The following is a 14,084-nucleotide window of genomic DNA, read 5'->3' as shown; positions in this document are numbered from 1 at the left end:
TGATGCGTGTGGGTGTGTGCGTATTTATGTATGTACGTGCGTATGTAGGCCTATGTAGTAGTGGAAACCGTGGGTCTCCCCGATGGCGTAGTGGTAACGTCGCCGCCTTGTAATCAAGGGATCTCGGGTTCGATTCCCAGTAGAGGCACGTAAAAGAAAACTCAATCAGCCAATCAAAACCCTTAAAATTTTCCGGGACACGACATTCCTATGACCCCCCCCCCCCCGATGGCCTAGTGGTAACGTTCTCGCCTTGTAATCAATGGGTCATTGTGTAGCTTCCCATTGGGTGAAAGTTACACGGTGACTCGTACACTTTAAACTGTACGTCCAGCCTATGTGCACTTAAAATGGACTTTTTTCTCCGACTTGCCCACAATGCCCCGTCATCGTTAATTGAAGTTAAGCTCCACTGATTAATTTTCTCCGATGTTTATGCAATAACAAAATAGGCAAATTGTTGAAGGCGCTTCTTACCATCTTTCTTCTCTGGTTGTTGACTTCGCCTATCAGATATCCGATCACCAGGATGGGACTGATGATCAGGTAGGCAACGCAGATTCCATGGCCCAGAGTATCAGCGTCCGTGGATGTTTTGTGGAAGCTGGTGGGTTGACCTCCCCTTCCAAGACGTGCGACAAGGGTTGTCGCTAGTAGAATGACCTAAGGAGTAAAGGAAACAAACGAGAGGTGAATTTACTGCTGAAGAAATACAGTGAAATACAGTGTGTCTAAAAATTATTGGAGTGGTTTAAATTTGTATTATTAACTATAGTATTAGATGTCATTTGTTCGAATTTGATGTTAAAGGACAAGTATCTCACAAAGTTTTATTTCCTGTAGTAGGTGTTCTACGTTTCCGCTTCCTGCCGCTAGAGTGCAGCAGTAGTTAAGAGAAAGCATAAGCTGTCCTCGAAATTCATGCAAGTCGCTCAGTGACAACGACTTTTTATTATTATTATTTATTTGAAGTAGGGTTACACTTAAACTTTTACATTGATTCTGTAACTATAAAAACAGATTTTTGCTCTACATGAATTAATGTACAGTGGGATCCATGAGTAATACCGTGCAAATTGTCCATGACTATTTTCATTAATTTTACTCTTACATCCTGTGTGTTTTTATGCGATTGATTTTTATGTATGCCGGTGCAGAAGACGTCAACAGCTTGTTTTGAGTTTCCTTTTAATTCTTGAAGCTCTTATTGGGCCAAATAAAGTGCTCGAACATGGTGATGGACAATTTGCACGGTAATACTCATGGATCCCACTGTACAGTTATGCTATTTGTATATAAATGTACATAACATGGAATATTACAAAATTATATAATTGAAAAGCATAAGAACTAAAAGGAAATAAACAATTTTGCAACTACGTCATGTGAAGGAGGCAATGAGGTAGATGAGGCACGGTGTCAGTATTCATACCTAGGTAGATTATTTTTACCATATTTTTGCTTCTTAGGTGGTGACCAACAGCGAAAACTGCATTTATTGAGGCTGTAATCTGCATAAACAGCTGATTAAACAAAATTGTTGCACGCTATTCCGGAATTGCAAGCAAATATTCAAAGCTGTGTTGATGCAATTTCACAGCAAACGTTAAGAAGAGTCTTTAAAAACATGATTCACCGTATTCTACGTTTCCGCTTCCTTCCGCTAGGGCGCAGCAGTAGTTAAGAGAAAGCATAAGCTGTCCTCGAAATTCATGCAAGTCGCTCAGTGACAACGACTTTTTATTATTATTATTATTATTATTATTATTATTTATTTGAAGTAGGGTTACACTTAAGCTTTTACATTGATCCTGTAACTATAAAAACAGATTTTTGCCCTACATGAATTAATGTACAGTTATGCTATTTGTTTATAAATGTACATAACATGGAATATTACAAAATCATATAATTTAAAAGCATAAGAACTAAATGGAAATAAACAATTTTGCAACTACGTCATGTGAAGGAGGCAATGAGGTAGATGAGGCACGGTGTCAGTATTTATAGATTAATGTCCTAATCAGTCGTTTAAATTTGGCCAAATTTCTCTCCTTTCTGCAATTTACAGTCAGTTGGTTCCACGCTTTACTTGCCAGAGATGACAGACAGGGATTAGAACGAAGTTCAGTAAAGATCCACCCAGTTCAAACTGCATACGTCGATAGTATGAACAGTTCACAGTTACAGGATGTCTCTGTAAGGATGTCTCTCCAGTGCATGAAGAAACAGTTGAGCATGTACAGGCCAGTTTCGTTTACATAAAAGGGGAACATATCGAAGACTTGTAATGTATCACAAAACTTGAGTTTCTCTACAATACTGTAAAGTTACTTCATGATACGTTCAATAATACAATAATACAGTCATGGACGTCCGGAAGGCGGTGCTGCGCCCCCCACCCCGGAAAATGAATGTCCACCTGAAAATTATATATTTCACACATAATTTCATTTCAGCCACAGAAATTTATGTTAATTATTATAAATAAGTTGAAGGAACATGAACATTTCAGACTGAGATGGTATTTTTTGAGAGGGCATCACTATTATGGGGAAAAATATGCCTGCTTTACCCGCCCCCCCCCCCCTGGAAAAATTACCTTTCTTCCCCCTCCCTGGAAACAATCCTGCGGACGTCCATGAATACAGTAACATCATGAAACCGCTCCAATCATTTATAGACACCCTTTATATGAAATGCGCAAAGTAGAGTGTACAATGCTGAAACCATGTTAGAACTGGAACGTCTACATATTCCAGCACTTTATCCAATAAAATAATAATAATAATAAATGACTCAGGGTGCGAAATCAAAAAGGTGAAGTAAAAGAAACCAAATAAATCAAGCCAATATTTTTTTTCTAAAAATGAGTTTACCAATAACATTTCGTCGGCTATTTATACATCTTGCACATCAAATTCTACCAACACACTGGCAATTTTCCTGATGTTACCACCACATCGTCAGAACGTAGAGCACGACTGAACACGGTAGAATAAAAAAGATTGGCAGAAAGCGAATCAAACGTGCGGTAATGGCGAACGTTTGAAGACTGAGGTTCTCCCGTCGCCGTAGAATTAGGCAACACATGATTCCATGCAAGGCAGCGAGTATTCCAAGATCTGTCATTTTTTGCGGATGATTGTACATTTCACAATTATTGTAGTAGTTCCATTTTTCGTAATAGTTATGTACAAAACTCTCGACCAAACTCCCGTTTGCTGATTTTATCGTAAAGTGTACACGAGGGCATTGAGTATGATTATAAAATAAGAACTCAATCTATTAAGGTTTGAAAACATAGTTCCGGCATTTGGAAGAGGCAGGACTTATATTACAAAGATATATGCTGTGAAAAGTTATCGCAGCTGTCGAAAGCTTGTTTCTCGTTTTAAATAATATTCTGTACGCGTACAGAAGCAGAAAAGACAGTTAGGAAATACCAAAACAACCAAACCTAACCTACTGTAAGGGTAAAAGATATGCTAAATGATAAAAGCATCCAGCAATCAGAAATTGAACGCAAATCATTACAAGTAAATCCTTCGCTTGTATATACTTACAATCTCCAGAAACTTGAGAATGAATCCTGGTTGTTTCAACTCTTCGAAAGTAACAGCGAAAATTTTGGTACCCATGGCAGTGTTGTAGCTTACGCTGTTAGGAGGCGTTCTGAGAGCTCTGCCACCAGTGGCGCTAGTGGCGCAAGAATGAGGCTAATGGCATATCCTTGTCTTAGATGATTGGCAACAAGTTCTTCGGTGGAAGCAGCTAAAATGGAGCTTCCTGTAGAACGGGGTTGCCACGGCTCTTGAAAACTTTATCAACATAAATGTTTCCAGTACTAAGCCAGGGATGTTTCAATGTTTCTGTTTCTATTTTGTTATTATTTTACGTCTTGCCTAGCAGGCACGTATCTAGAAATGCATTTCGGGGTGGGGTCCGGCCAAGTGTCTCTATAATAATAATAATAAAATATGTAATATTGTATTGTTATTATTACATTAATATGTAAAAAGATGGTAAAAGAATAGAGATATAACAGTATTCATTATCTAGCGAATATCAATATATAAAGAATTGAAAATTTATTGAATATTACAAAAGGAGTTACATCCAATTGACGAAAAGTAAAGTTCCTAATTAATATTTTATGTATATTATCATAAGTAGTACTGTGCATAAATCTTTGGAACTGTCCTTCAAAGCCGTATGATCGCAATAAGTTAGCGGAGAAAAATAACCATCGATTATCATGGGCGTCCGGAAGGGGGGCAAGGGGGGGCCTTGCCCCCCCCCCTGGAAAACGAAAGTCAACCAAAAATTACATATTTCACACATATAATTTAATTTCAGCCACAATAATGTGTGTTACTTATTGCACGAACATGATAAATTCAAATTTAAGCAATGTTTTTTGAAGGATGAACACTATTATTGGGGAAAATATGCCATATTGGCCCCCCCTGGAAAAAAACCTACGGACGCCCATGTCGATTATATAACAAATGCTGAACAATTATATTTTGATTATTTAATTTTAGTACTTGGTAAGTTCTTTCGGAGTGGGGGGTCCGGACCCCCTGGACTCCCGATAAATGTGTCCTTGATCTCTAGGTTCATCGCGATGATGAGGATGATATAAATGACCGGAGCATGGATCAGCAATATCAATGTAAACTTTATCTATTATTCGGAATTCTGTCGCAGGACCCTTGATCGATTATTATCGATTTTTAGTTCAGCTTTCTTGAATATAGTAAACAAAATTTTGTAAGGGATATGCTAAGAAATGAAAGATTTAAAGGGGGCAAAATTGCATGATGCGACTGTATAGAAGACAGTATATGAAACTGGAAAAAAAAAAACAGAAAAAACTAAAAATGCTAATTAAAGAAATACCAAAAACAGAAGTTGAGTTCTGAAGATTAACGGTAAAGAAAATCCGTTGTAAAATGTTAGTTAAAAATAAGTTGCTGCAAATGGTTATAATGACATCTTGACACCATCAGCTTTATTTCAACTAAAGATTGATCAGAGCTGTACATTTGTAACCTCTAACCATGGAGTTGTTGTCAAATATCTTGATGCATCTGACATCAAGTTTTGGAGAATCGATTATAAGATACACTTGCACTGTTTTAATTGGTGTCCGCAGATTTTTTTTCCAGGCAGGGACAAGCGAGGTAATTTTTTACGGGGTGGAGCAAACAATGCACATTTTCCCCCATGATAGTGTTGTCCCCTCAAAAAGCATTGCTTCAATTTGTATTTATCATGCTCGTCCAATAATTAACACATGTTAATTTGGTTGAAATGAAATTCTATGTGTGAAATGTATAATTTTTGGTTGACTTTCATTTTCCAAGGGGGCTGTGGCCCCGCTTGCCCACCCTTCCGGACGTCCATGACTGTTTAATGTAAGCGATATGTAGTACTGTAAACAGGAACAGGGTATTATTTATGGTTATTATTGTATGTCATTAAATTTCTCCCCTTACCACGACAAACTGATCGATCAGGTGCGAGGAGTGAAGTGAATAAACAAAGAAAACAAAAACCTACTACCTCAAGGGGGGCATTGAGTTTGATCCCATTTTGAGGCATATCGCACAGTTGTTCTGATTCAAATATAAATTGTAGGTCCAGTTCCTATTCTCGAACCTGCTAAAATTGATGATCAGACAGAACATTTGGGTTTTCAGAAATATTGGGCATAATATTATATCAAATAAACTAGCAGTTGGGAAGAGTGATCGCCTCTATCGTCCTACCCGTGGATCTACACCTGGTCATACTGATTAGCGTGCCAGTTATCGTGTCTCGGCAAATATTTTATATCGAACACTACACAAAACTAAAGTGCAGCTTGAAACCCTGAAGCAGCATATTTCAAGTATTAAAAAACTCCGCTCGTAATTTTTGAGAAACGGCTCTTGGTATAATTTCTGAACAAGGCTCGTCTGGCATAAACTGCCTGTGTAACTTTAAACATAAGGAGTGTCTTTCACATATTCTCAGACGACATTTTTTTCTATTCTTGAATCATCTTTCACTATCACTTTCATTCATGTTCATTTCTGAATATCAATAACTGCATGTTGCAGTAGCAAATCAAATTCAATCAGGGGTGCCCACAGGTTTTTTTTTTTTTTATGGAGCTGGTTGCGCCATCGAGATTTTTTTGTGGGGGGGATTTTTTCCCTTCAAATAATATAAAATTCAACATTTATATCTTTTCCAAATATATGCAAAATTTTTATACCTTAAATGCACTATATTTAATCCATTAGATGAAGAAATGAAAGTGTTTAGGGCATTATCGAAAGGGGGGTGGAGTATCGAACTCGTACATATTAGGCCTTAATTGACACGTGGGTTCTGAGGGGGATTCTGAATTAAACTTTTGGGAGGGGACAGTATCCAACTCTAGGTCTTAGATTATGGCGAGTACTTTAGTTAGAGGGAGATTGAGCATTAAATTGAAGGGGGTATTCAATTCTTGTGTATTACTATTGTCTTAGACTGTTGCGGAAATTCTGGTGTGAAGACTGAGAATTAATTTTTTGGAGGAGGCAATATCCACTCTACAATATTAACAGTAAGTCTAAAATTGGCATGGAAATTTTGGTGGTAGGATTGAGTATAAAATTTAAAGGGGGAGATAGAAAGCTCTTGACAAAGCGTTAAATCTTCAATTGTCAAGGGATTTCTGTAGTGGAGAGAGAGTTCGAACATTACATTTTGGAGATTGTATTTAGCGATAAGGCATCCACACGTTTTCAACCCCGAGTGTGCCAAAGGAAAAGCTGGAAAAGGAAGAGACTAAATATCTCGGGATCTTAAGAAAGTATTGACACCCCATTAAATTAATATTCTTCAAAGGCTGCAAAGAAATGGATGTAAAAAGTTTCTTGCGAGCGAAGCGACGCAACAATTCGTTGCTGCGATGTGTGTTTCGCGCTTTAATGAGATGAATATGAAGTTTTCATACTAAAGCTGCATTACAAGACAGGCGATATTCTCGATTGATTGATTGATTGATTTGGTGTTTTAAGTCCACTTTATGCACTCTAAGGCTAATCGGGACTGAACCTACAGTTTAAAGTTGGATCCACGCGATATTCTCGATTATGATGAACGATTTTAGGGGTAGTCTTGAGTGATAGCACCCCTGTTTAGGGAGGAGGGGCAGATCAATTATAATGTTCAGAAAAGCTAAGAAAAAGTTACTTTCAGTAGACACGCTGTCGTAATTAAATATTTTGTGGGGATTACGATATGGTTTAAGGGCGCGAATGATATGATTTGGGGGGGACGCATGACATGATTTTGGGGGATGCACCATTGTTCTTGGGGGGGATGGGCACCCCTGAATTCAATTTGTCATCTCTCAGTCAACTGAAATCGATGATTTTTCGCAAAATGAGTAGATAACGTAAAAAGTAGCATAGTATAGCATACAGCGGGAATGAGCCCAGATTTTTCATACAATTCACACACATAAAGAAGGCTAAAATTGCATAAAGTAACAGTGACATAAAAATTGGTAAAACACATCACCCTTGATAATTTCATAAGCGCAATGGTAGATCATCCCACCCTGAAGCGTAAAAGAGCCGGCATTACTACCAACATATGTGTGTCAAGTGATCCACGAAATCGATCCATCGAGTTCGACTTTTAAGCAGAGGCGTCGCCTGACGGGGGTTCACGCAGCACACGAACCCCCAACCAAAAACGGAAAATTTTCAATTTGTTTTTTTTTCTGCACAATAAAACACTACGTTTCAATATATTTATTTTACAAAGCAGATTTTTTCGTTCACAATGCTTCAAATTTCCAAATTTCCCCGACTGTTAGCAAGAAAAGCTCACCAGGTTAGGCAGCGAGAACCAGGGGCACATCTGGCGCTGTGAGCTCCCTCTGCTGTATTCTTCCTGTGTTGTAGCTCTGCCGAAGGAGCCGAGAGAAACCAAGGGGGAAACCTGGAAATCGGAGCACGTGCGCCTTCCGAAAGAACACTATCGACAGATGGCAGCAACTGTTCGGAGAATGCCGATAGCGGCGGAGGGACGAGGTATTTTATTTTTCGTTTCGTTTAGCTTCTGTATTGGGGAAAAGTAAGCAGTAGTTAAGATATAATGCGAGCACTGTTTTCATCTTTCTTTTCCAATACATTTCACCAAAAATAAAGGCCACAAACCTCCTCAACAACTCCACTGCAAATAGTTGTCGCGCACCCAAAACCTTACATGGCTAAGGTTTTAAGTTCTAAAACACTATATCACCAAAATGGCAGATTTACACTTACATCAATAGTTAAAATGTGTTGCTTAAACCTTTAGATAATGGACATGAGTCAAAACGAAAGAAGACTAAGACACTGTTAGCAGAAAAAATATACTGGTCAAAAATAGTTTTGCATATTGCAAGTTTTTCATATTCTGCATCACTGACGCCACAAATCTCCATAATTTGAAGCGCACAAGTCAACCGAAGGCCAATTCTACACACAAAAGAGCAGGTACATGTCTGTGGCCGGGTTTTGAAGCATGTTTCACGTTTAACCTCGTGATTCACCCACCGATTGTCTCGGAGTTCGTGAGAAGGGGGAGTATATAGCACTGGACGTCTCACGGAAGGTTGTAATGGTTGTCATGGTGTGAGTTTACATTTTAGAAATGCCACGAAACACATTTTCGGCAGTGGATAGAATCAGAATAGTGACTCTACTACAGGAAGGTATGAAGCAAGTGGACATAGCAGTAGCACACCGGGTAGGCTGTAATCAAAGTGACGTTTCTAGAGTGTGGAAGAAATTCCAGGAGACCCATTCAATAGCAGATAGGCCCAGAGAAGGAAGACCACGCAAGACAACGGATGCACAAGACAGGCATATCCGTATTTCTGCGCGCAGACGTTCTACGTCCACAGCAACCCAACTCTGGAAGGAGTTCCGTGAGGCCTCAGGGATCATGGTGTCCAATCAAACGGTGCGAAACCGACTGCACGATATAGGGATTCATGCCCGTCGACCTTTAAAGGTTCCCCGATTCACTGCACGACATAGGGCACTACGCGTAAGATGGGCCAGACAACATGAAAACTGGACCCGGGAAGAGTGGTCACAAACACTGTTTACAGATTAAGTACGGGTTAGTCTGCACCCCATGACAACACTATATGTGTCTGGAGAGCAAATGGGCAGCGTTTCAATGAATCGTTCATGGTGGAACGCTTCCAGCAACAGGGTGGTTCGGCACTGTTCTGGGCAGGTATCATGTTGGGTCATAGGACGTCATTAGTTCACATACAGGGTACTATGGATGAACAGACATACGAGGACAGTGTTCTTCGACCCGTCGTTAGGGCATTTGCACAGGATGTTGGTGCAGGATTCACGTTGGTGGACGATAATGCCCGTCCTCACCGTGCCCGTTCAGTGGACCTTTTCCTTCGAAGGCATGCAATCCGTCGGATGGACTGGCCAGCAGTCTCCCCCGATATGAATTGTATCGAACATGCCTGGCACCTTCTGAAACGTGCCATTGCAAACCGCCCTCACCCACCACAAACCCTACGTGATCTGATACACGCTGCCATTCAGGAATGGGACAATCTTCCACAACATGCATTGGATAACCTGGTTTTCAGCATGCCCCGTCGTGTTCGAGAATGTCTACGTATTTGTGGAGGCCACACACGTAACTGACTAGACGGTGAGGGGTTTCTGATAGGTTTACTCACCTTGGTAAATGGTGATCTTTTTGTTGCATCTTACTTTGGTTAGGAAAACAACTTTGTTTCTTTGGTTATATCTTTGAGAATTGTCTTTAACTATGTTTTGTGTTTTCATTGCCCTAGTCGGAGGTATCGACATGTGTGGCTTCTGTGATGCAGAAAATAACAATTTTGTTATATGCAAAACTTTTTTCGACGACCAGTATATTTATCTTGGTACACATGTAAAACGAGTATTACGAGTTACATTTTCTGGAATAGAAATTATAATTGTTATAAACTCCTACAGGAGGGACAATTTCCCCTAGGTCTTTCTCGCTGGGGCAGCTGCTGATCACTGCTGCCAACTTCGCTCTTTTGGAGCCAGATCTGGCTCTTTCGTGCACTCGTTTGACTGTGAACTGTGGCACCCGCCCTCTGCCCCACTATGATGCCACCACTGGCTCCGGCCCATAAATACCAACTTTTGCAATGAGTGTACATTTTGCACGTGACGTGATATTCGTATAGCTATAGGCTGCGTCACCCACATCTTCTTTCCTCCCCATGTATTTTTATATATAGCGCTGTGGCTAAGGTGAAGATGACAATTTTGTTATCCGGGAACCCTTTATTTTCGATTTTATATTAACATCATTGGATTATTGAGATGGGTGATGCCGCCAAATCTGGGCGGTGAAAACTAAGAATAAATTGCAATCACTTTAAAGCTAACGGTAATAGCAGCACCCCCACCCCTCTGACAACTAAAATTACCTTAGTAGGCACTTTATGCAGCCTTCGTTAATGTACCTCCTTGAAATTCCTCTTTAGCTATATTAATGGTGAAAGTTAGCTCTATTATGCACATCAGGTTTGGCAACACTGCCAGGATGGCCGCATGGACGGAAAAAGGACACGTTGAACTATGTCATAGTAGTAGGAAAAGTCGAAACTCCCATTTGATGAGCCGTAACTTGAAGTTGATGTCCCATAAGGAATACATGGGATTCGGTAATTACTAATTCATCACATTTTTCAAAAATCGTATAAGGCTTAATAATCAACTTAGGAAACCACTTCCACTTGCCACATGGGGAGAAATTCATACTCTTCATTTCTGGCGGAGATCTCTTTAGTACCATTGCTCATTCCGACGATATTGGAATAAATGCATGCCTGGTGCGTAATTGTCCCTCTTCGCCTTAAGTAGCGCGAGTTGCAATTCTCATCATGAAATTTGAGCATTGCCGGAGACTTACGAATGAAATATAGAGATGCTGCTGTGAAATTACAAATAGCTATTAAAAAAAATCACATATTCGACGGAATATCATGATGAAACTGATGAAGGGACATTAACAAATATCCATGCCCTAGCGTTGTAGGACGCTGTGCTAACCACTCTGCCACGGAGTTCGGCGAGGAGAAAAGTAAGGAATTTAAATAATTGAAATTGGCAAAATATTGATTGATTTGTTGTTTTAAGTCCACTTTTTGCCCACAAAGGCTAATCGGGACTGGACCTACAGTTTAAAGTGGGATCCGAACCAAACTTGTAAAATGATTTTTGCAATGTAATTTCTCTGTTTTTGAGGGAGTCTTCACGGGCGACAGGGGGGAGGGTGTTAAGCAGACACAATAAATTTAAATTGGCCTGCATTTTGTAAATGTATTTTTGCTAAGCACTCTGGCAGTTTTTCGTGATAAGTAATGTAATATAATAATTACAAAGTCGGCATTCATGTAATTAATACTACTATTCAGCTATGTTCACAAATTCCTAAATGTCATACACATCGCACTGATTGAACACAGACCTTCTTTTACTAACATCTAATTAAATGTTGTACTACATACAAACGCATAAATTTACTTGTAACTGATCAGGACATAAGTATGTTTAGTTTGCGATAATAATTATTATTCTTACTGTGAAATAAATGCATTTACAGGAACTCTTTTTAGAACAACTCGCTCGTTCGAATACATGTATTGTATGTGTGTATACATGTATGTACACAACATACCCATGTAAACAACAAACACAGATACGGAGGTCAGAAGTATAACATATCCACCAGAATACCACTCTCACATCGCAAATCACAAGTGAAAGTGAAAAGTACATCGGAAGTGTGTAAGGAACAACGAGGATGAAGACACGGAAAAGTAGGATCAAACATGCCAGGACCGATGGCTAGAAAGCGTAAAGGGTAGGTGCTGTGAGCCACTATAAAGAAACAACTATAGTATTTCTCAGCAAATTGTCCATGACTACTTTTATTAATTCTCTTGCATTCTACGTGTTTGTTTAAGGAATGGATCTTTAAGTATGTTGGTGCAAGGGTTGTCAGCAATTGTTTAGCGTTTTGTTTAAATTCTTCAAGCTCTCATTGCGTAAGACAAATAGAATAAACATGGTGCTGGGCAATTTGCTTGGTAATACTTATGAATGGTAAACAATCACGGCATTTTTCTATTAAAACAAATTCATAATATTTCCATTTACAAAGGGAATTTGAAAACTTACAGAAAAAGCGAACATGGCGAGCTATGAAGAAAGTGAATTGTGCACCGGTACATACAGATCTAGGGATCCTATAAAACATTTCAAACTAAGGTCAGTGCAAACTCTGAACATTACGCGAGTAGACATCAGTACTTGAAAATTCGGTTATAGATAAATGTAAATGGTCCAATTGTACAAGTATGATAGAGGCATCTAAGGACAGATACCCTTCAATTTTATGCATCCTGTACCTTGTGTGTGTGCATGTATGCAAACGCACCTGAAATCACTGGGAAAATTACTTCTGCTTGTGAACCTATAGCTTATGTTTCCATCAATCTTAGTTTATAAAAGTAAACTGAGATCTTGAACTTCGATATACGAGTGTACTTCAAAATTGTGGGCGTTACATTTTCGAATTATTTAAATTTTTCTCAATTTTTACAATATCTCACTAACGGTAATTTAAATTGCTCGCACGGAAAGTTAAAACTTGAGAAAAATGAAGATAATATTATTGTTTTTGTAGAGATTCATTGAATACAACTGACCAAACCAGTGCGTCACGGCTATAAGAAACTCCATGCACAAAATCACGTGACTTCTGAGTAATAACTTACGATTTGTCACCCACGGGAGTTGCATTATGAACAAATTTAGGGGTACCAGTTAGATATGCCGGAGACACATTTTCCTCGTTTATTTTCAAATAAAATTAATTTCTACTTACCTCATATGCATAGCGGAACATTTTTCAACTTTGGATCACTTTTTTTCTATGAAAAAAGCGTTATTTTTAACATTATAATTATTTATTGGTCGTTGCTAATTCGGCGGGCAAATCTAGACTCACGTTGTCTATCGTCAGCTGATGTGCAGTGTTTCCAAACTTATGAACCAATAAATGGTGCACAAACTATTCACAAAAGGTTTTTAAGCGAAAATTGATCCACAAACCATTCACGGAAGGTTAGGTTAGGCAAACATAGAGAATTTAATTGGAAAAAGAATCCCGCTCACACGTCATCTTGTAAAACTACTGCATGGTTGCTACACTGACAGGGGGTTACATAATCGAACACACGGAACATTTGATTCACGTAGTCGATGGTAATGGTGGCACGAGCTATCATGCGACGGAGATACATGAATGTCGAAAAATAACTTATTTACAGGCCGAATAACTTGCACAATTCGATAAAACCCTTTCCCCAGCTTCAGAAAGTCCACAAGAACTAAATTCCGTAAGTACTTTCTCGTCTTTTCTCCTGTAAATTTCAAGAAATGTGTTTCCGGTTTATCTAATCATTACCAATATAGACAACCCCAATCTATCAGTGATCACGAAATATCACTATCTGTGAACTATTTCGATCATTACACGTGACTTCCTAACTACACCTATGCAGTGTCCCCACTGAGAATTAAAACACTGGCTCAAAGCAGTGCTCAAAGTGGATATTTCAGGGTACTGGGTTTTTGGAGGGGGTGCTTTGCGCAAATTTTCTCAACTTGGGGATGGCATCCCACCAATCCTCCCGACGATACATGGTATCCAGAAAATGGCCTAAACAGAGCGACATGCGAGACGTGCAGCTTGTTGTGTCACTTCAGTTCGGCATCATGGGCATTTTTTGGAGGGACAAAATTTTATACCAATTCTATATATCTTCACACAAAAATGGGGGGATCGTATCGTTTGGTTGACTTGTTATTGATTTTTAGTTGTGGTTATTATGTAGAGTTTTTCCAAACTGATAATGTACCGTGAAATACTGTATTGATAAGACTGCTCGAAGTAGGGGAGAACATGTAGAACGCTATCATCCCCCAATAAAGAAAGTT

The 14,084-nt window shown here is 39.1% G+C and overlaps 2 protein-coding genes across 2 annotated transcripts in view; one reads left to right on the top strand and one right to left on the bottom strand.

The window, feature by feature from the left end:
- The window catches only part of LOC145992487 (protein snakeskin-like), a 6,081-nt gene extending 2,436 nt beyond the window's left edge, over positions 1-3,645 (bottom strand). The window contains exons 1-2 of the mRNA XM_083128868.1: positions 3,567-3,645; positions 478-663 (exon numbers count right to left, since the gene is read on the bottom strand). Coding sequence (XP_082984994.1) covers positions 478-663; positions 3,567-3,641 — 261 coding nt within the window. The 5' untranslated portion in view covers positions 3,642-3,645. The remainder of the gene's footprint in view (positions 1-477; positions 664-3,566) is intronic.
- An 8,548-nt stretch (positions 3,646-12,193) lies between these two features.
- LOC145992753 (tectonic-like complex member MKS1) overlaps positions 12,194-14,084 on the top strand; it is a 47,704-nt gene continuing 45,813 nt past the window's right edge. Inside the window, exon 1 of the mRNA XM_083129140.1 lies at positions 12,194-12,350. Coding sequence (XP_082985266.1) covers positions 12,274-12,350 — 77 coding nt within the window. The 5' untranslated portion in view covers positions 12,194-12,273. The remainder of the gene's footprint in view (positions 12,351-14,084) is intronic.

The sequence above is a fragment of the Lepisma saccharinum genome, chromosome 9, assembly GCF_977018435.1.
Source record: "Lepisma saccharinum chromosome 9, izLepSacc3.1, whole genome shotgun sequence".
NCBI classification, from domain to species: domain Eukaryota; kingdom Metazoa; phylum Arthropoda; class Insecta; order Zygentoma; family Lepismatidae; genus Lepisma; species Lepisma saccharinum.
The sequence above is the reverse complement of the archived record's forward strand: the minus strand, read 5'-3'. Positions and strand labels throughout refer to the sequence as shown.